The 23493-nt window shown below is 40.1% G+C and overlaps 2 protein-coding genes across 3 annotated transcripts in view; one reads left to right on the forward strand and one right to left on the reverse strand.

Moving 5' to 3' along the window:
- MYNN (myoneurin) overlaps nt 1–5853 on the forward strand; it is a 34664-nt gene extending 28811 nt beyond the window's left edge. The window contains exon 8 of the transcript XR_015724117.1: nt 4948–5853. The gene's annotated coding sequence lies outside the window, so the exon portion shown is untranslated. The remainder of the gene's footprint in view (nt 1–4947) is intronic.
- On the reverse strand, nt 758–17909 carry LRRC34 (leucine rich repeat containing 34). 2 transcript variants are annotated; one of them, XM_045788615.2, is made up of 10 exons: nt 13982–14151; nt 13159–13277; nt 12994–13058; nt 11927–12010; nt 9072–9200; nt 7237–7332; nt 4397–4551; nt 3823–3978; nt 3126–3252; nt 758–1846 (listed from the first exon to the last, which is right to left on the reverse strand). In XM_045788615.2, exons 1-10 carry the CDS (start codon nt 14053–14055, stop codon nt 1643–1645), a joined length of 1209 nt encoding a protein of 402 aa, XP_045644571.1. In that variant the 5' UTR covers nt 14056–14151; the 3' UTR covers nt 758–1642. The 2 variants fall into 2 exon arrangements, with proteins under 2 accessions (XP_045644571.1, XP_045644573.1); XM_045788617.2 differs by lacking the exon at nt 13982–14151 and adding an exon at nt 17818–17909 and having other exon boundaries at nt 809–1846.
- Nucleotides 17910–23493: the final 5584 nt, after the last annotated feature.

Genomic DNA, 23493 nt, shown 5'->3' on the forward strand with positions numbered 1-23493 from the left:
ATTTCCTCTAGCACATTTTTTAATTATTATATTCTTCATCTCTGACTAGTTCTTTGAGTTCATCCACTCTTCTCTCAAGTCTGGTGAGTATCTTTCTGACCATTACCTTGAACTCTATTAGGCATATTGCATCTCTCTTTTTCTGTGGTTTTGCCTTCTTTCATTTGGGACATACTCCTGTGTCTCCTCATTTTGTATTTCTATGAATTAGGTAGGTCCTCTGCTTCTTCTGGTCTTGAAAGTAGTGGCCTTGTGTGGAAGGGGTCCTGTTGTTTCCTGCCACACAGTTCTCCCTGGTCACCAGAACCTGTTGTGGTTGAGCTATGACCGATGCTGGCATGCTGCTGGAAGATGCTAGCCCTCTGCCCCACTGGCTCTAATGACCATCCTATAGTGTTGAGGGTACACTGAGGGCAGGGCTTGTCCACTGCACAGCTGGCTAAGGAGCCCTAGTAGTCTCTACAGCATGCAGACAGGCCCAGCGCTCAGCCTGTCTGCAGTGGTCAGCTTTTCCTGCTCTGGGCTCACTGGTGGGCTGGGCTTGCTTCCTGTGTGGCTGGCTGTGAGACCTGGTTGCAGCACCTGTGGGCTTGCTGGTAGGCAGGGCTGGCCATTTGCCTGGCTGTCTGGAACGAGCCTCTGTGGCTGCTGCAGACACACTGAGGGGTAGGGCTTGCTCCTATGTAGGCAGCTGAGAAGCGTGCCTGTAGCAACTGCACGTGTACTGGTGTGTGGGGTTAGTTCCCCACTCCCCAGGGCAGGAGGTGCTATGGAGGGGTGCCTACCACAGCGGGCAGGGTAGACAGGGCAGGGCACACAGTGCTAGCAAGGTAGGGGGAGAATGTCAGAACTGGCTTCTACAAGTGTCTAGCTGTCTAGGCTGGGAGAGGGCAAGAAAAATGGCACCCACCAGCACTTTCATTGCTGGAGAAAGCTCCTGTATTTCCTATAGATTCCTGCCCCTCCTGTACACATCCTAAAACTAGTCAGTAAATCTCCCTAACGTATACCCCAGGCACTTTTCAAACTGCTGCTTCTGTGCTCTGTCTTGGGCCAAGTTATTTAATGTGTTGGCTTTTAAAGGGTGGAGAGTTGGTTTTCTGTAGCCCTTCAGCTCTCCTGGAGTTAAGCCACACTGGTTTTCAAAGCCAGACCTTCTGGAGACTGGTCTTCCCAGTGCAAGTCCCCAGGGCCAGGAGTGTCCATTGTGGGGTCGCTCCTCCTTACCTGTGATGTCCCTCGCCTTTGTGAGTAGTCACTCCAGGGGTTTCATTCCTGATGGCATCACTGTCCCTCCAACCCTTGTTGATGTGACCTTGTCTCTACCCCTAGCTGTGGAAGATCTGTTCTGCCCCCCTTCAGGTGGTTTCCAGAGTGCATTGCAGTACAGGTAGCAGTTGCCTCCATGTGTCTGTGGGGGGAGGTGAATGCAGGGGTCTCCTATTCTGCCATCTTCCCTCACCTGTCAAATTTCTTTTAAAGAATTAGACTACTGTTTTTCTACAATAGGTAGGCATACAAAGTCATTTTAATAGTCCCTTTTTTCCAGTGTATAAAAGGTAAAACATTCTAATTTAAGAAAAACAGGCAATAAAATATTAACATAAGACAGATATATGAAAATTATTTTAGAGCTTGTTTCTCATAGATGTCCACCTACTGGTACAAGAGTAAAACCTGCATTAGGTGAATTCGTGCAAGCTTCTCCATAAGTTGGCCTCCAGTAGTAATGCTTTTTAAGGCCATTGGAGACTTCTGCAAGATACACATGTCCATCCACCACAAATGGTTCCACATCTGTATTGTCTGGTTTTAGACGGCCCATTTGAATTAAGTCTGAATAGGCCTATGATTTTTAAGAAAAGAAAAACCTCTCATTACAAAAATGTTTAATTACTGTAAAATGAATAAGCTAATTTCAATATTCAGAATAGCTGTACTGATTCAGTTTAAAATATTCTAAGTTACTGGATTTTAGGTTTTTTTTTTTTAACATACGATTTTTGTTCACTTAATTTCACATAATGAAATTATAATCTTAAAGTTTATTTCCAAGTTCTAAGGTATTTTGTTCTATGGCTCCCAGAATTAACAATTCTCTGTATTACAGATTTTGTGGGCCAAAGGTCCCATGGTCAAAATTTTCAAGTCCTACAGGGGTTCTTAAATGAGGGAGGAGGGAGTTGTATATGCTTTGAAAATCTGAGGATAGCCAGGGACCCACTTTTCAGAAAAATAAGCAACCAAATTTTGGCATACAACTGTATGGAGTCCATGAACTCCCTGAAGCTAATTTATAGACTGAGGCTAAGACAATTTCTGTAGTATTAGATGCTGGCCTGGCTGGTAGGCTAATTCCATCTTTATTGTAGAATTTTCTTTGTATGTCTCTTATGGATCATTGGTATCTTTTTAAGGGTATCATACAAACATGTTAAAATGGTTGGTCAGTAATGTGGTGAGTATAGAGAAAGGCAGATATTTAGACAATGAAAGATTTAAAATTTTAGTTGCTTTCTACTTTAGCTTATTATTCCAAACTCATTCTAGTGTGTAGAATATGATGTTTTTCTGAAATCAAGGGTTTAAGTAGTATATTTTATTACTCTTTTTAGAGGTAGAATTTTGGATAGTCTTTTTGCAAATTGAGAATTTTAGCATCTTCCTTCTTTCCAAATAAAAACTACTGTTACAATGCTTTTTTGTTCTGAAAGTCGTTATGAAGGCCTCTATTTACATAAGCAACATAAAAGCACCGTATGTCTCCAAATTCCATATCTTGGTTTAATTATTGGGCAGATTAGAGATTGCACTACATCAAATTTAGAATAAATCAACAATTGTGATTTTTTAAATGTTTAAACTTTGGAGGAATTGGGACTGTATAATTCAGTCATCTTTATATTAACATGTAGTATTTGATATCTCCTATTTCAACCACAAAACTTTCCAGTGCTTAATTTTTAGGACTTATGTTAAAATTTATCAAAACTGAAGTGTCGTACTATATTTTGGAATCATTTCCAAGGCCACCTGTAAATGTCTGATATTATAGAGAAGACCCCAGCAAAAGCCTTTAGTGAAGGAAAGAAAAAACAAAAACAAACAAACAAAAAACAACTTACCATACATGTAGCCTCATCAAATTTGTTTCCCCAGATGTAGACATTCGAGAATGTGGGGTTTGTTTTCATCGACTGTGAAAGTGCAACAAGTCCTTCTCCCTCTATGTTGTTGCTGACTACTGAAAGCCTATGAGAAACAGGAAGTAATAACCCTGGAAACCCCGCTACAGACTTCCACACAGAAGATGCATAACTTAGCCAACAACATTTGACATTTTATTGTGTAAAATCTTAGGAATTATCTTAAAGATACTTAATGCTAACTAAAATCCAAGAAACTTCATTTTCTAAGTGGATGCTTCAGGTACCTAGTATAGTTACCTACATTTTAGAAGTCAGCAGTCTGTTTTATATCATTCAGCAAATGTCCGGGTGGATTACAAATATACCCTTCAGGATAAAGTCATCCAATAATATTTTGATTATTTTTTGTCTTGATCATATTGAAAGATTATGATTTTTCTGTACAATTCAGGATAAATACTGTAGGCAGTAAGAATTTTCTTAGTCTTAAGCAATCATAACGAGAATCAACTGATTTTTAATAGACATTACTTTTGAAAAAAATTGAAATGTTTAATGTCAGTTTAGAAACTGTTTTCATATTTCATCATGAGTCTTGATTTTTAAAGGGCTTGAGGTATTTTAAAAGTTTAATTAAAATAAGAGAAAAACTTAAATATAAAACCATACTAACGCTCTAAGGCTCCTGTTGTGTGAAGCAAGAGTTTCACTGAGATACTTTGCTCCTGCATTTTCTATTCTGTTAAAAGAAAGATCTAGTACTTCCAGGGTAGTATTGCTTTTCAGTACATCAGCCAAACACATCATTCCATCATGAGTTATTCTATTGCTGGGAAGGAAAAAAAATACATGGTTATATTTTAAAATATGAAGTATTCTTTTATTTATAGAGATTAACATGCTTCAAGACTGTTGTATAGAACATTACTTTCTAGTTTAGTAAAGATTTTAATCACTCAGTTTCCAAAAAAGTTAATAAAAATTTACTATAAAATATTGCTTCCATTCTGGTTTACTCATGATTAAATTGCTCATTCACATTTCTAGGAAAAAAAAATTAGGTCAATTTTTCAAATCCATATACGTTAAAATATCAGTATAAACTAAATACTAAGGCTTAGGACAAAAAGTTAACAGTGGTTGCATTTTCTGATCTTTGGAATTAGTGTCTAACAATGTATCCTAGGTACTGTGGATATTTACATAGATTATTCCCAGGACTTCTGGATTAATGTATTATCACTTACCAGCTGACATCAAGGTAGCGTAGGCTTCTGTTCAGATACAGTGCATCACATAACTGCTTCATACCACAGTTTTTTATATTGTGCTTACACATGTGGAGTTGAACAAGGCAGTGGTTTTCTTTCAACATGTGGCCTAGATGAACTGTGGACTCTTCCTAAAAATAGGTAAAATCCTTTTCTAAAATACAGTTTTGAAGCTGTACATGTTTATTCCAAGTATATGCCAAGTTATTTAAATTAGCTCTTTAAAAAGATAACAAGTTAAGACTATTAGCCTGTGATTTGTATTTGTTTTGGCTTGGCTTTTAAGCAAAACCACTTTTGCCACAAATGATATTTATCATTTTAAAAACTGGCAGCAGGCACTTGCAAAGTACAGTGACTAAGTGATATAAAAGAGGCTGGTTTTAAAAAGTCATAATTCTAAGTCACTCCAGAAGGGGGGTGGGGAGGGAAACAATTAGCCCTCTGTGATATTGTGCATGTTAAGCTCCCTTATTGCTGTCCTCTCAAGAATCTCTAAACATTTCTTTTTTTTTTTTTTTTTAAAGATTTTATTTATTTATTTGACAGAGACAGCCAGCGAGAGAGGGAACACAAGCAGGGGGAGTGGGAGAGGAAGAAGCAGGCTCATAACGGAGGAGCCTGATGTGGGACTCGATCCCAGAACGCTGGGATCACGCCCTGAGCTGAAGGCAGACGCTTAACCGCTGTGCCACCCAGGCGCCCCAAGAATCTCTAAACGTTTCTTATACCCTCCATATGTTCCTCAACTTTTCTCCTGATAGAGATAAAATAGATAAAATAAACTCTTCATAGATAAAATACAAAGACATTTCTGAATGTTGATTCTATTTTAAAAATACACTCATTAGTCCTGTGATATCCAATTCTTCGCTTTTATAATCATCACAAATTTCTAAATATGTTTTACTGTTCTAGTCACTGGAAGACTTTTTTCATTCCAAATTCTAGCTGCTTCCAGGCAAAAAGTGTATAATCTCAATGAGGATTTGAATACCAAGCACTTTAAGTTTTTAACAAAGTCAAAGCAGGTCTTAAAATGAATGGGTCAGTATTTTATGGTAAGAAGTCCTCTTACTTGATTGCTGCATTTTTTCTTTTTAAGTGGGCTCCATACCCATGGAGCCCAACACAGGGCTTGAACTCAGGACCCTGAGATCAAGACCTGAGCTGAGATCAAGAGTCTGATGCTTAACCGACTGAGCCACCCAGGTGCCCCAAGATTGCTGTATTTATAAGTTTTACAGTCACTGGAAATACTGATCACAAACATGGTAACTATATATGCTCAAATTATGTACTTCTACGTAATAACTGAGAAAAACTACTTTGAGAAAATCTACAAAAGTGAAAACCCATAGCAATAGCAGATGTGTACATGAATTTTATAATAAAATGGTCTTTATAATAAAATGGTCCAAATACTAGCTTTATACTAGCTGTCTGACTTTGGGCAAATTATTTCATCTAGCTAAGTCTCCGTTTCCTTTTCTGTAAGATAGGTAAAATTATACTTCCCTCACAATTAACAAAAAAGTACCTGGCATAAAATAACTGTTTTGTAGAACACTATAAAGTGTTTTTTATTGTTCAGTAGTCTGCAATCCTATATCTGATTTAAATTATTGCTGACGCTGTAAAAGATACACCCAAAGGGAAGCTATGGTTTGAGGTCTTAACAAATGCAGACTGACCACTTAGGGGGTCCAGTATTGCTCTGCATGGGGCCTGGAACAGAGGACAGGATGTATATATATATTTGTGTTTTATGCTTTGATTGCATTTTTTTTTAAGGTCAAGAAGTTTGGTTGAGGGACCACCCTTATTAAGGAAGGGAACTAAAATCAGAAGTAGTAAAAGTGTTTTTAGATCCATTTACCAACTTTGACAATTTGCCTAGGATGGCACCTGGCATCTGTAGCTTTCCATGCTCCCCAGATAGTGAAATGGAACCAGCTTGCAGGCTTCTGTCTGGAAACAGCAAGTGCGAAGCAGCACAGGAGGACTCTGCTGCACAGCCATTGAAGAGACTAGTACGCACAGGGATGGAACGTAGTGCCTGTCTTGGAGAGGAATTGAAGGCAGGCTAGAGTTTAGCTGACTGCTAGAAGCACCAGGCCAGGCCTGGACCTCAGAAAGACCTTGGGCTTCTCTTAACTATTCTGATTTGGGAATAATGACACCACCCGACACACTTAAAAGAGGAATTGTGCTTCTAATGTGATTCCATATAGTTTAACATACGTATTTCCTCAAGGCTTTAATCCAGAAAATTTTGATTTAGTCTTCAAGTCTCATGTCCTCAACCTGAGAACCTTCTCTGCACTTCTAAAAGAATGTTAAAGAACAAGAAGCCTTGAAAGCAGCTACCATGTTTTTACCATCATCTTGTCTTCAGCATGCAGCTTACCTATAGGATGACATCCAGACTTCCCAGGCTGCTGTTCACACACATTTTGCCATTGTTACTCATGATTTCCAAAGGGTTTAGTGATATCAGTATAACAAACAAAACAATTCACACTGAGCTCTTACCCAGCCTTTAAAACTTTAATCATTGTTTTTGTCTTAACTACTCTGCCTCTTTACAGGTTTATTCACTGTTAATCTGAGTTTACAAGGAAGAAAAAAGCATGTTTATTGCTTAAATAAGTAACATCTAAAATCATAATTTAACTCAATTTTTCTTCAAATAAGTTTTTCTTTGTAAATGCAGTAAATTCTAAAAATATGAACCTTGACATAACCTTCAGTAAATAGTACCTTCGTTTTATTCACATGTAGTAATATTAGCTGTTATCACTTTGAATACATACCTGTTCACCATACAGTATAGGTCGGTTTAGGTTTATTCCCTTAATTGTTTGGTTTTGAGTTAGGACTGTAGCAAATGCTATCACACTTTCCATTCCCTAGAAAGAGCAAATTCATTAAGGAAACTGTTGAAATATAAAACTTATTTCAAAATCAGTAATCTGGATTCAGAGAAATAAACTGTTTTAAATTATAAATCCTGAATTGCAGTTTGGTCAAATTCAGGAGTGAATTGTTACTATGTTTTCTCCCTGCCCTAAAATCTGTAACATGCAAGGGGAGTTCTTAAAGTTTCAGTATCCATTTCCTAGGACTTTCACCTCTAGGTTTGCTCCTAAGCCCTCAAGTTTCTGTGTGTTTCTGACCTCAGATACCCAGACACACCTGCAGATTCCAGCTAGGGTTCTGCACTACTTAGAATAGACCTTGTGCAAGCGTTCTTTTATACCCATACTCGTACTTTCAGTGTGTGCACAGTGGGAAAGGTTTACTGATCAACGTTTTTCACAGCTTCTACAGGATTCCCTCTTTACTTTATTGGAAGGGCCTAATTCTCCCAGATTTCTGTGATGGACACGAGCACACACCCCCACCTGTTACGCCAGAAAACCTGGGCCTCCTCTCCGCCAGTCTACTTACCCTCCCATCCAATTGATCAGTAAGTCTTAGAGATTGTCTCCAAAAGAGGTCTCAGATTAACCCATCTGTGTGCCACCACCCTATCCCCAGTCCTTATCGCCCCCCTGGATTATAGTAACTTCCTAAGTGGTCAGTGAGCTTCCTCTCACCACCCTCTTAATTTCCCCACAGAAACTGGAGTGATCTTTTTATAAAGGACAATCAAATCGTCACCCCCAAAGCCTTATCATGATACATATTTACAACACAATCCCCTCTCCCCCTGGTGTATGACCTACAACCCATACAATGTCACTGGATTTGGCCTCTGCACACCTCTCACCTTCGCTTTGAGATCCTCTTAACCCCCTCTGTCTAACCACTCTGGCTTTTCAGTTCTTAGAAACTGCCAGACTCAATATTTCAATATTCATGCACCACTCATAGTTTTTGCCATAATGGAATATCAGTTTTACTATTTACTTAATACGTTTCTATTAAATCAACTCACTGTTTCCCATTTTAAAGCTCTATCGCTACCATAAATAGAAAACCGTAATTCCTCAAAATAGAGCATCTGTAAAAATAAATACACAAGTAGTAAAATTACCTCCATCTGTAATAGCAATGCTACCCATACCACTCTTGGGGTAGCATTATTTTAGAGTCTATGTTTTCTGGACCCCTGCCTGGAATGTTCTGCCATGGACCCTCTCCAAGTATGTTTTTCCTCACCCTTCATGACTCATATTACCTCCTCAGATATTAGGCATTAGATAGACATCCTATCATGCAGATTACCTCCTACCAGAGTACTTGGCCATCTTTGTAGCACTTTTCTCTTTATTGATGTTTTCCCAACTAGAATATTAAAAAAAAAAATGCTACTTCTTTAGAAAGCCTAAATTAAAAACAATCTTTTTTCTCAAAAAACCCCATATAGGTTAAGAAGGGTTATAGACTGAAGCTTAGGAAGAATTTTATTATAGGTCTTCCTCTATAATATCATTTAATACAATCTGATTTTATTAATTGCACTGTTATGCCTAATAGAAAAAGCGAAACAACAACAACAAAAAAAAACGTTTTCTCTCAGATACTAGGGGCAAGTTCAATCATTTATAAGACTGTCATTTATCTGGTCTCTGACAGTTCCCTATCCTGGTTCCAAGGAGAATGATGAGGTACCTGGGTGATTTTTCTCAACCATTCTACTTACCAGATCACAGTCACCCAGATCTAATTTTTCTAAAGATGAATTAATTTGTAGCATTGCAGCAAAAAACATTCCACCTTTATTTTCAATCTTGTTTCCAGTCATTCTTAGGTATTTCAGAGTTGTATTCTTCTGAAAAGAAAAAGAATCAAAACTTGATTAAAGTTTTATTTCACAGAATTCTCTTGATTACATGAGTTAGGAGATTTTTCTATTTGCAGACTCATCAATTTTTTATGGCTTCATGGAGATAGAGTAGGATATACTCCTTAAAGGTAACATTCAGTTTCCCCAATAAGAGATAAAAATCTAGTTTAATTTTGTACTGGAAAGAGTGCCCAGGAAACAGATGCCCAAACAATGCCCAGTAAATGAAGCAGATTTTAATAAATTTTCCTTTCTTTAGGAAATCTATAAATTTGTTTTCTAAGAAAATTACACTACTTTTTTTATTGAGGTGAAATTCATATAACCCAAAGTTAGCCATTTCAACATGTACAATTCACTGGTTTTTAATAAATTCACAATGTTATATGGCCATCACCTAGCTAGTTCCAAAATACTTCGCCCCCCAACCCCCACAAAGGAGACCCTATACCCATTAAGCAATCACTCCATATGCTCCCTGTATCACTTTTAAAGGAATAGAATTCCTCAAACACTTGCAAAATTTAACTCCTCTCATTCTACTCTTGATAATTCTTTTACAAAGAAAATTCGGCATTTCAGTATCCTAATGAATATTAGAGGATATATAACTGCAAATAATTAATTCCCTTAAGAGCAGGAAGAAGGCAAGGATGTCCACTGTTAAATGGAAGTATTAACAGTGTACTGGAGGTTCTAAATGAGGCAATTAGGCAAGGAAAAGAAAAAAGGCATCCACATTGGAAAAGAAAAATATCCCTGCATATAACGTGATCTTATATATGGAAAATCCTAAGGAATCCACCCAAAAAAGCTGTTAGAACTAGTGAGTTCAACAAGACTGTAGGACACAAGATCAATATATAAAAATCAATTGTATTTCTACACACTAGCAATGAACAATCCAAAATTGAAATTAAGACTATCCCATTTACGATAGCATCAAAAAGAATAAAGCCTTAGGAATAAATTTAGCAAAAGCAAGACTTGCATATTAAAACAAAGCACTGTTGAAGGAAATGAAAGATAAAAATAAATGGAAACACATCCCACGTTCATGGATCAGAAGACTTAATACTGTTAGGATGGCAGTACTCCCCAAATTATCTAAAAATTTAAAGCAATTCCTCTCAAAATCCTTGTTTTTCTTGCAGAAATTGTTAAACTGATCTTAAAATTCATATGGAAATGCAAGGGACCCAGAAGAGCCAACACATCATGAAACAAGAACAAAAAGGACTCACTTCTTGACTTCAAAACTGACTACAAACTACAGTAATCAAAATAGTGTGGGACTGACATAAGGATATACATACAGGTTAATAGAATAGAATGAAGAGTAGAGAAACCATTTGTAATCAATCAATTTTTGACAAGGGCATCAAGAAAATTAATGAGGGGAGGAAAAGTCTTAAATAGTGTTGGGACAACTGGATATTCACATGCAAGAGAATGAAGTTAGACTCCTACCTCACATATATAAAAATTAACTCAAAATGGATCAAAGAACAAGGGAGCTAAAACAAAAACTGTTAGAAGAATATGCAAGTGTAAATCTTCATGACTTCCAGTTAGGCAAGGCCTTAGATATAACACCAAAAGCACAAACAAAAGAAAAAATAAATTGAACTTTATCAAAATTAATTTTGTGCCTTAAAGGACACCATTAAGGAAGTGAAAAGGTAACCTACAGAATGAGAGAAAACATTTGCAAATCACATATAAGGGACTTATATCCAGAACATACAAAGAACTCTTAGAATTTAAAAAGACAACTAGACATGGGCATTGAACAGACGTTTTTTCCCAAAGAATGGTACATGAAAAGATGCTCAGCATCATTATTCATGATGGAAATGCAAATCAAAACCCAAAAACCTCTTCATATCCACTAGGATGGCTAAAATCAAGAAGACAGTAACAAGTGCTGGGTGTAGAGAGGATATGGAGAAATTAGAACACTCCTACATTGTTGGGGGACTTCTAAAAAGAGACATGTTGGAAAAGAGTTTGACAGTTGAAGAGTTAGCAAATGATCTAGCAGTATACTCCTAGGTATATACCCAAGAAAATTGAAAACATATGCACACAAAAATGTGTGAATATTCGTAGTGTATTATTATAGACAAAAAGTGGACTCCCAAATGTCCTTAACTGATGGATGAATAGGATATATCCAAACAATAGAATATTATTTGTCAATAAGAAGGAACGAAGTATGTTACAATATGGATGAACCTTGAAAGCATTAAGTCAGTCACAGAAGACCACATATTGTAAGATTCCACTTATGTGAAATGTCCAGAATAGGCAATCTATTAGATGAAACATAGATTAGTGACTGCCAGGGGCTGGGGGGTGAAAGACGCATGGAGAAGGATTGCTAATGGGTACAGGGCTTCTTTCTGGGATGAAAAGGTTCTAAAAACAGATAGGGATGGTCATGCAATTCTGGATATACAAAAACCCACTGAATAAACATCTTAAAGGTAAATTTTTATGGAAAAGGAAATCTTTATGTGAATTATCTTAAGCTTTTTAAAAATGAGTTCAAGAATGCTCATGTACTGTTACATTTTAATAAACTGAAGTGTAATAAAAATACACATTTGCACAATGAGTTCACAGTAACATTTCATCCTGTTAATTTCAAGCTATCAGAAGTTGAACTTCCCAAAGAAAATGTTAGTTTGAGGTATAAAAATGCTTACATGTAGTGCTTTAGCAATCAATTCTCCACCTTCGGGCCCAATATCATTAAACATAAGGTTTAAGTAAGTGAGTTTATGTTGTTTCTATAATAAGGAGAGAAAAGAAGCTATTACAGATGTAATTATTAGGGGAAAAAATTTAGAAGCTGCTTTAAGTATTCACCTCCAAAGAAAATCTTTGTAACAGAAAATCAGCCAAAGAAGCTACCATTTGGGGGGCGGGGGGATGGGGAATCACCATCCTCATTTAAACATAACAGCAATATAAATGGAAAAAAAAAAACTATGTTCTATTTTGATAAGTCATTTAAAGTACGAATGTCCTTTATTTAACTTTATTTACAAGTTTGCAAAAGATGACTCAGGAGCTCTAGGTACCAGCAATCTACCGATAAATACACAAGTGGGGTTTTCAGTTTATTTCAAGTGTTATAAATATAGTACAAGGTTAGGACCCTGGATATTTTGCAAAACTAGCATTTTGTGTGTACGTGCCACTAGACTAGGTGGTTTCACTGCAAACAACTAAAAAAACTTAACACTTTGATGATTTTTGCAACATTTTTGTAATTGCTGAGAATTAGTTCATGTTTTTAAATCTTCACTCTGTCCTTGTGCTATGTGCCATCTCATGGATAGGAGAATTTTAAGACCATTTTTAAGCTCATGAGAAGCACATTTAGCAATTGAGATTGGGACAAGTAGTTAGGAACTTAAGCCAATTTAAGAGAGGTATCAAAAAATGATACATGCTCCTTTAAACATTTTTTTTAAACAGACATAAACCCATATTTGCCCATCTTCTGAAGTTGAAACAAAGCCTTTTCTTAAAGTACACCTACTCTGATTGGTGGACCACACTTGTTTTACTCCACTGTCCGTCTTAAATAAAATGCAACCACGATGCCGCATTTCATCACGGGCATCTCCAAAGTGAGGTCACAGTAAAGGGCCAACCTAGCAGGCTGGGGGTGCTCAAACCCTGGACCGTCCAAAGAAGAAGGACTGGTTCTTAATGGACTCCTGAAGAAAACAAAAAGAACTCCGAACATTTTGTGGTAAAATACCTGAAGCAGTCTTGCGGCATAGTACGCACCGACATCACTTATGAGGTTATATCTAACATCCAGACCTGAAGAACACGGGTGAATACAGGCTGACATTTGTTATACTGAATAATTAAAGTCAGGAAAATGAAAGCAAGAGGTAATGAGTGCTAAGGAGACATATACCATTAATATATGGATTCTTCTTTAAAATTCTGAAAAGAATCCAAAAATCTTCACCTGTTACTCTTTCTTCTGGCATTAAGCAACTGTTACCAGCAATGTTTAATGTGATTCCTTCCAACCTGTTAAAATACAAAAAGAAAAAAGAAAAATAGAAGTATTTTTTCCTCCTATATAAGTAGTAACATCATGAATAGCATTTACTGAAACCAAGAATGTATCACAATACAGATTCACACCAAGGAACTTAAGATGACTGATTATTCCATAGATTTTGTAAACACTTTTATACTATATAGTTTTTCTCTCACAAAAACAAAACAAAAAAAACCCCACGATGTGTCAGGACGCCTGGGTGGCTCAGTCAGTTCAGCAACTGCCTTCAGCTCAGGTCAGGATCCCAGGATCCTGGGATGGGTCACGCATCGGGCTCACTGCCCAGCGGAGAGTCTGCTTCTTCCTCTGCCTGCCGCTCCCCTGCTCGTGCTCTCCCACCTCTGACAAATAAATGGAATCTTAAAAAAAAAAAAAAAGTATCTCTCCCTGATAATGACATCAAAGACTTCAAGGTTTTCATAAATAAATCCAGCTCACAGGAGTTCAGGACAAATCTGAAGGCTAGACTTGGAAGCCGCTGGTCTAGTGTTCTTCCCCACGTACTCCGCTACCTCCAAGACCAAGTAGCAGTGTCCATCACCCACTGCTCTAAGTCAAAGGTGGGTCTGTTTTAAAAAGCGTGTGCAAATAGCTTAAAACAAATCACTCGGTATTCCAGGATTTTCACACAGAGGAATTACTTATGTAATCATGTATTTGTCTTCCTTACCCCTTTTCAATTTCTTCATCCACTTCTTGGAGTATATGCAATATAAAAGAATTAATTTTCTGGGACTTTTCCATACAGAGATTATAATAATTTTCCTGGAGATGGCCAATAGCTTCTGGAACTTTTGAAACATAAGTGCATTACTCTTCATCATATATAAATGATACCAGGGCCTTTCCTATGCCCCCTCCCTGCCCTCCCCCCCCCAAAAAAAAATTACACTTCTTTCAAAGATATGAGTGTGTATGAGTGTGTGTGTGTGTGTGTGTGTGTGTGTGTGTGTGTGTGTGTAGAGTCAGGGGTAAGGAAGAAAAAGATGATAGAATGAAGAATAAAGAACAAAGAGGAAAATAGAAGGAATCGGGGGGAATAAAAATGCTGTTTGGAGAAGCAGGGCCATAGAAGCACCCACTGAGGGCAGGCAGATACTAACTTGGAAGGGACACAGAGGGAGAACTAAAATCCTGGTAGCGGAGGAAAAGGATATTCAGAGAAATTAAATATTTTATCCAAAATCATACAGCTCATAAGGGTAGAGTATAAAAATGGACTCCAAAGCCTCTTTCCACTCTGCCACATCACATTAAGGGACTCATGTTTTCTTATCATGACTTCAAATGAAGACGGTTTTAATCAGAGAATCTAAACTCAAAGGATCTGAAAAATCCCCAAGTCCCAGAGGTTTCTCAGATACGCTCTACACGTGCAAGAGGATGGCATCTTTGACTATAGCTCTGTTGGTTCCTCCTGAGTTGAGGCCTGACTCAGAAGCTCTTCACCTACCCTAGCCTTCCATTTCCTCTTTCTAAAGGTTGGTTTTTCTCTGTTCAGTCCTTAATAAGAAGACAGAAACAAAGCAGGAGTTGAAATCTTCCTCTGTTATGCCTACAGCTTTCTTTAATGGTCTGTTTTTGATATTTATTTAAAAGGATCTTTTGCAAGACCCAAGCCTTCTAGGGCTGGAAATGATTGTTTTCCCTCTTCTTAGAGGCACATACCACTATCTTTGTATTCTGTCCTATCTTTTGTATAGGTCTTTAAAAAAACACACACACAAAAACAAAAAACAAAAAAACCTGTGCTCAGAGATCTCACAACTCAACGAGCCTGGTGTCTTCAGGAGCCAGACTCTGAGTCTCTGCATTTCAAGCGATGTTCTTTGCTGAGATTTCTGCACTATATGAACAGAGTTTGCTAAACAAATTTGCAGAACAAGATTTAAAATGAGGGAAATTAAAAATGAAAGTAGTAAACTTTTAATAGTTTTTTTTTAAATAAACTTTTTTAAAAAAATCAACTCGCTTATTCCAGACAACTTGGAAATTTCAATATCAAAAAGAAATAAATACTTATCAGCAATCCCACTGCTAAAGAACCATTACAATAGAGGTCTGTGGGTATTTCCTCCTTATTGTTTTTCTCATCTATGTACATATTAGCCTTTTTAAAAAAATTGGAATATTTCAGTACAGTTCTATATCTCTTAACACTGTGAGTTTTCCCATCAGTCTCTGAAAAATTTTAATGTCAACAGAATTTCCTATCTTATGGGTGGATGTACATAAGAAATCCACTCGTTTTAGGAAGTTTCCATGAATTTAACATTTTAGCACAATATTTCCCAAACTGTGTTCTTCGGCATACCAATCTTCCATGAGATGATTAACGACATTCTAAATAGAATTCATTGTCAACTAAGTTTGGGAAGTGCTGAATTAAAGCTAAACAGACCTCTATAGTACTTTTCAGGACATTTACAACACTCAGGGGCACAAAGAGTCTTCAAATTGTTCAGTCTGGAGAGTAGGGAGACTCAAAATATTCCATTTCCCAGACTTACGGGACCATGGTTCACATGGAATTCAAGCTACAAAATGCTACTTTAGCATTCTCCACAGGAAACACATCGAATAGATCGCCAACAAATTTACTGCTGGAGCTGGGCTCCCACTGGGCTTCTTTCCTCCCTTCCGGCTACTATCTTCCTTGGTATTGAAAAGAGGACAAGACTGTATATACAATGGAATATTACTCAGCTATCAGAAAGAATGAGTTCTCAACATTTGCTGCAACATGGACGGCACTGGAGGAGATAATGCTAAGTGAAATAAGTCAAGCAGAGAAAGACAATCATATGGTTTCTCTCATCTATGGAACATAAGAACTAGGAAGATCGGTAGGGGAAGAAAGGGATAAAGAAAGGGGGGGGTAATCAGAAGGGGGAATGAAACATGAGAGACTATGGACTCTGAGAAACAAACTGAGGACCTCAGAGGGGAGGGGGGTGGGGGAATGGGATAGACCGGTGATGGGTAGTAAGGAGCGCACGTATTGCATGGTGCACTGGGTGTTATACACAACTAATGAATCATCAAGCCTTACATCGGAAACCGGGGATGTACTGTATGGTGACTAACATAATATAATAAAAAATCATTAAAAAAAAAAAAGAAAAAGAAAAGAGGACAAGACTGGCCTGAGAATCTCTGAGGTTCAGCACCTGCCCTTAGCTGGCCATACCACACCCAAGACATGCAGAAGAAATGTGTCAGACTTAGAACTCTTTCTCTGGAGGAAGGAATCTTAGACTACCAGTTAAATATAGCCAAAGAAAGGTACGAGAAAATTCTTAGGGCGCCTGGGTGGCTTAATCGGTGAAGTGTCTGGCTTCAGCTCAGGTCATGATCCCCCACCCAGTGGGGAGTCTGCTTCTCCCTCTGCCTCTCTCCCCAGCTTGTGCTCGCTCTCAAATAAATAGATAAAATCCTTAAAAAAAAAAAAAAAGTCTTTTTACCTGACCATGGATTTAAAGTATTTAAAAGTTTCTGCTGTATTTTTCTGCTATGCTCGCTTTCATTTAAAATTCACCTAAGTGTTGTACGTCAGGATTTTATGGCACCAATAATTTATTTCCTGTATTCCTATTAGGGGAAAATAATAAATCCGTCTTCAAATTGTAAAGCTAAAACTAGAACTAACCAGTCACACAAGAAAAATATCAGGAATCTAACTTAAATGTCAATTTTCATCCACGCCGAAGTCTTGTATTCCAAGTATTTTTCACCTGGCAGCACGTTTTAAAGTTTCTAAAGAAAGGGCTCATTTTGGAGGTGGCCCCTATGCCAGGAAATCCAAGGGTTGGGAGTGAGACAGACTGGTGTGCCTACCAGGGTCAGCTGTGCGGCTTTGAACAAGTTATCTTAACTCTCCCATCTTAAATTTCCCCTTATGCTAAAAGCAGAGCACGATGCCCATCTCAAGGATGCAGTGAGGAATACCTAAGGCTTCTAGCACAGTTCCCTATCTACAAGCACACACTTGAACACAAGCATCCAAGATGGAACCAGTGGCCGGAGGAGGGGCGTGCAGGCTATGCCTAATTTGCTAGAGATAATTCACAGTTGCAGAAATACTTAAAACAGAGACGGCATAGAGATGCAAAGTAAGAACGGTCTCAAGACCCTCTTGCCCACCTAGGCCCTGCCTTTTGGAGCTTGCACAAAAAAAGGGCCCGAGAAGAGCACCTAGACACCCTTCCGGGATACCCGTAAGAGCAAAGCAACAGACACACCCTCCTCCAGGACAACGGCTCATGTGAAGGCCAGACCCACGGGTGGGGGTGGGGGGACATTCGGGGCTCCCTTCCCGCCCACATTTGGGGACCCCCAAAGTTCTGGCCGCAGCTGGGGTTCCCTGGGGCACCCTCCCGCCCCACCGCCTCGAGCCGGCAGCCTGCTCAGAGGAATGGGCTGGTGCAAGCCGCCCTCAGCTGGGGCCGGAGCCCCTCCGCGCTTCCCATGGGCCTGGCAGGCGCCGAAGGACACCCTATTTCTTACCACTGCCGTCGGCCAGGGCCCAGGACGGATTAGGGGTTGTAGTGGGAGCGGGAGGGGGGGATCGGGGCCCCGCCCAGGGGACCTCCTTCCCGCGGCCCCACATATTGCTTTTCACCCCAAGGCCGCTGCGGGGGCGTTGTCATGACGACGGTGCGCATGCGCCTGCCCAGTCCCAGGCTGCCTGCTTGCTGCGTCGGGGCTCCAAGGACCGCCGGATCCTGAGTGCCACCTCCAGCCAGCTGCGCATCCCCTGCCGTTACCCACTTGGGCCCCGAGGCCTGACTGGGCAGGCGGTGACCGCCAATGCTGTAGAAGTTCCTTGGTCACCCCCTCTGGCTCTGGATCACCCAGACCTGGGTGAAAACACAGAGGGAGGGTACCCCGGCTCCTCTGCAGGGGGAAGTTCTTGAGGTTTAGGGGGCACGGCTGATGGGCTAGGGGCCGGGGCTACAAAGACGATTATGACACAGTCTCCTCCCCGAAGTGTGTACACACCTGCGGGGGCCAAGTGCAGAGGAAGTAGCACCAGCACGGATAAGGCACGGAGCTAGGGGAGCTTAAAGGGGTATGTAGATAGTCTTGTGGAGGGGCGGGGGTATCACGGAGGGCTTTCTGTAGGAGGTAACTTCCTGATTGGTCCCAGTGAATCCATCCCAGGAATGAACGGGTTGGTGGGTGCTGGAGACACGCAGGTACTTGGGGCCACCCAGAGGAGTATGGGGTGGGGGGCAGGCAGGGTCGGACCCACATGGAGCCCTTGTGCATCCTGAGAAGCACAGCTGTTATGGGACAAGGATGCTGGGAGCCCTCAGATAGGGAGCCGCTGGTGGATTTGACAGGACCTAGGGGAGAGGAGGTCTGAAGCAGCTGCAGGAGGCCTTTGGAGAGAAGGCCCAGTGGAGGCTGGTCTTGGGGAGAGGAGGAGAAGGGGACAAAGTCCAGCCATACTTACGGGCAACATGCTCAGGTACTTGGACATGGGAGAAAGAAAAAGAGGAAGGAGGGAAAGAAAGGTCTTCTGTTGGGTGTCACCGTAGACCACAGAAGAAGTAGTTGAAGGGCCCCTGTAGAGAGCTCTGGAGCCAAGCAGAGACTCCTTGCCTGGGAGAAAGAAGGAAGACCCTCAAGGTGAAACCAGGAAGTTTCTGAACACAGTTCAAAGGTGAAAAACAAAACGTCCAGGACCTGGGTCCCTGAAGCTCCCTCACTAGACAATTCCAGATCAGCGCTCCACTGCTAAGAAACCGTGCTAGGCAAGGCAGAAGTCTCTTCACACCCTGTGTAGCCCACAGATTTTAAGCATCACTTAAATTATTTCAGGTTAAACATGAATAGAAAATACTGTTTTCATTTACCCCATGTTCTACCAACAAAGCCGAGAGGTAGCTTGAAATATGCTAGAGCGCGAGTGCGGGCACAATTCAGCATCTAGCCTCCCAACCCCTTTCAGAGTATTTGGAGTTAAGTAGAGGAAAGTAAAGAGAGGTTCAGGACTTATTAATTGCTGCTCTAGGGGAAGGGAGGGATACCCTTCTAAGGGAGCAAGAAGTGCCAATCAGATTTTTGTTCTAGAGAGTAACTAACAAACAGGGTTAGAACAGAATAAACAGAAAAGAGCTGCTTTTAACCAAATAACACTTAAAGCACTGTTCTCCCTATCCACGTTAGCAAAAACAAAACAAAATAAACAAACAACAGTATTTGCACAGACTACAGCCTGCATGTCAAAATGCATATCAAGTAGGATGGTTTAAAAAAAAAGCCAAAAAACAAACTGACCACATGTACAACTCATTTCCATCAGTATATTGTTTATTAATCCAATGATTTCCAGACAAAGGAGGGAGGTAATTTTAAAAACACTCCCCTTGAGAATCCCTGATTGGGGGCAGGGGCGGTTAGGGAGGTGGGGGAGACGTGTCGCTGAGCTGGCTTCAAGGAAACTTAAGTGGATTCACTGGGTGCTTATGTATCAAGAACCCAGAATGGAAGTCTAACTTGAATCTCAGCTTTCTAGACGTCAGAACCAAAGAGAATACATGAGGATATGTAGTCCCCATTCTTCAATAAAAGGCAGCATTTACATTTCTCTGGCACCTTACAGTAGGAAGGTTTAATAGGTGTATCTTTATATAAGTAACTTACTAGACAGGTCTTTGACTATAGTTTTATAGAAAATTCAGAAATATTTTTCAAATGTTTCTTTTATTGTACTTATTTAAAAAGCCAACAGCACGAGGTTTAATTATGATCTCATTACGATCCTCCCGTCTTGAGAAAACACAAAATAGGACCTAGGTAAGTCGTTTCCTGCTAACATGGAGAGCGAACTCATAGGATCTGGGAGAATTAATATTTAACCCACCCATTACCTATTCTTCCCCAACCACCAGAGGGCTCAACCGGGCTGCTAGGAAGTGTCAGAGCAAATTCCGGGTTGAATTTTCCGACGAGTATCTTAAGCGCTGACTTCTGGCATTGCTCATGCATGCGTGTTTAGGTACTAAATACGCAGCTGGGAAAATTAGTGTTATCAAAGAACTGATTTCCCATGGAAAAAAGTGAGTGGTCTGAAAAGTTTACATTTTTCTTATCTGACGAGACAAGAAAGTAACAGGGATTAGTAATGGAATAGCACCTCAAACCTTCTTATTCATCGTGCAAGACAATAATTTGAAAAACCACATTCTAAGAGAAAAAAAGAGGTTTTGCGTAGGAATTAATAGATCTATAGTTTGGTGGTACATGTAGAGGAATGAAAGGCAGAAACGTTTTTGACAACGGGTGAGATGCCCGTACGAGTCTATTTAAGGAAAACATGTCCTGAGAAGCTGTTTCAGATCAATTTGGTGACAACGGGAAGGGGGGAACACCATGCCACACAGCTAACAATTCTGGGAAGCGAATGTTTCTCTAAGGCCTCTTTAATCTTCAGCTGACTGATCTGAGGTTTTCAAAGGCCAGAGTCACTGGACCCGTCCTTGGAAGCCTCTTCACTCTACAAAACTTTTCAGAGCTCATTATCAGTAGGGACTCAGGTGTGGTTGAATGGGGTCTCTTATGAATACCAAAAGATGATCCTCTCCAACCCCTCGGAAAAATACTAAAGGTTTTAGAAGCTCTTGTATCAGGAACTTGGGAACAAAGACCAAATATATATTAATTATTATATCACAACATCACACCCAGAATCTTGTCTTTATTATTGGCTGAGCTGTGTAGATTCTCCCTTGCCCCTGCCAAAAATCTAAAGTTGCTTGATTATAAAAGCTTTCCACTCAAGTCTGAAGTTTATATGGGTCTTCATCTCAGTATTACTTGAGAGGAGACTTAAAAATTTTTCCTGGGATTTTAGTGTCCCAGAAATGTTTATCAAAGCAAAGGGTGTTACCATTACCATCACATGGTTCTCCATCCTAGGTATATGGAGGCTTTTGGCTTGTCTGTGTTAGAGGGAGAAGATCTCGGGTGAAGCTTTAAGTAAAATCTTGAAATGATTTTAACTAGAGATGGTTATTTCTGCTATCAGAGAGAGCCATGTTAACCTCAGGACCCTAGTCTTGTCTATGCAGTTGGTGTGTAAACAGACTTGGAAACAAAAGTGTCAACACTTGATATAAATTTAAGAAGGTTGGCCATTTTCTTAAATGGTTTTCTCAGGCATTAAAATGACACAAAAAAGGGCTAATCATTAAACGATTCAAACGCTGAGTCCTTGAAATGACACAACAGTCACTACCCTTAGAAATTCCACAGTAATACTGGGTTGTAACAAGTTCATCTGACCACGCTGCGGTAGCAATCCTTATGAAAAAAATAACCAATAAGGAATCCATCTTCTCTGTTCTTATTTACTGTGGCTGAATTACTGGCCAAGCTGTTGCAAATCTGACTTTACGACCTCCTTTTATTAAGTCTGTTAATGGATATACAGTATATGTAGCTTTCAGAGGCCATCAAATCGGTTCCAGACACATGTGGGATATATGATTCTGGCGAGATAACATATGTACACAGACATTCAGACATTCTAGGCAGGTCTCATGGTGGAACCGACGAACGTTAGGAGAAATAAGTTCTTTTATGTGTCTGAAAGCCCAGACACACCTGTGTTAACCCTAATCAGGCAGCTAGTCGGCAAGCATCTTCCCCAGATGACTCTGCTGGAAGGCCGCAAAAGAAAATCAAGCCTGAATGCTCACACCCAAGCCGGACTTTGACAAAAAGCAGGCTTCCTGTAAACAAATGATGTTAATATCCTCAGCGGGGTTAAAACAAATTCTACGCTCCTGCCCCCACTTCCTACTAGGTTCTGAGGAAAGCCTTTTTGGTTAGTTTCTGTCTCTGTAAAACAGATCGTAATGGTGCCTGCTTCTTAGGGTTCTAGTGAGGGTTACGTGTACATCAGCTTAAGTGAAGCTTAGAGCATACAGTGTCCCGAGTGTTCTCTATTTTCATTTCTACTATGGCCTTAGTCTGCACACTATGAATTGTCTAGGGGTCTTCAGCATTGTCAGTAGTTTATATTCAGGATGCGGGAAATTTTATCCTACAGGACTGAACAGCATTAAATCAATCTAATGATCAAATGAGAAATCCTGGAGACAACTTATTCTAGATATAATTTAATCAATGATAAGTCTTTTCCTTTCTTTAAATAACAGAGAGCAACACTGTCCCAGAACTCTGCTGGAGGCTAGGCATAGAGCCATGAGGATCTAAGCCACATACTGTTGGGCGGCCAGGCGCAGTAATAGTAAGTGGGGGCTGGAAGCACATCCCCCCCATCTGGGGCCCAGGCTCGGTGTGGGAGCAGAGGCCCAGTACTCCAGCAGGAAAGCCCCCATCTAGAAGCCAAGTCAAAGATGCAGCAATCAACCAGGCCAACACCACCTCATCTTCTCTGCCTTCCTTCCTAGGCTGTGGGGGGTGTGCGCGTATGTTAACGACCCAGGTCTTAGTCTTCTGTGACACAATATTAACATCTTAGATTTATAAGATTTATGAATGCAGTAGTGCAAGTCTGCCAATTTTGTTATTATTCAAGATTGTCTTTTGCAATTTTCCATTCTTTGCATTTTCATATAAATTTTAGAATCAGCTCGTTAACATCTACCAAGAAAGAAAGAAAAAAGCCTATTGAGATTTTGATTGAAGTTGTACTGAACCAAAAGATCAGTTTGGGGAATATATTAACCTCTGAACACTGAGTGTTCTAATCCATGGACATGATTTATTCTCATTTAATTTCTTTCTAGGTTGCTGCTGTAGTTCATTTCAGTTGGAGCGATTTCAGATCTCTTGCTTAGAGATTTAAGGCCCGGCCCGCAGCCAGGCGTAGGGATCTAAGACCACAAGCTCTCTCTGGTCTTTCAGCTAGCCTGCAACTTTTCCTAGGCCACTGAGTCGCCCCCGTCTATGGGGGGACCCGGCTCTGCAGCCGAGGCCCTTCCATGCTACTCCCCCGGGGTGTGCATACCCGGCTTGACAAAGTTTGGCTGGTCCCTCCTTGTCTCAGAAGTTCCTTTCCCGGAGCATATGGCAGCTTCTCTGCCTGCCAGGTCCCAAAGTTGAAAATGCCACCAGGCATCAAAGTGCCCACTGGTCTCTCCCTACTTAGGAAGCGGTAGTCCGTCTCTAGAACTTTACGCGCTTGGCCTTCTTTGCATCCACACT

The sequence above is a fragment of the Ursus americanus genome, chromosome 4 (assembly GCF_024610735.1).
Source record: "Ursus americanus isolate L20-20 chromosome 4, mUrsAme1.1.p, whole genome shotgun sequence".
NCBI lineage: Eukaryota > Metazoa > Chordata > Mammalia > Carnivora > Ursidae > Ursus > Ursus americanus.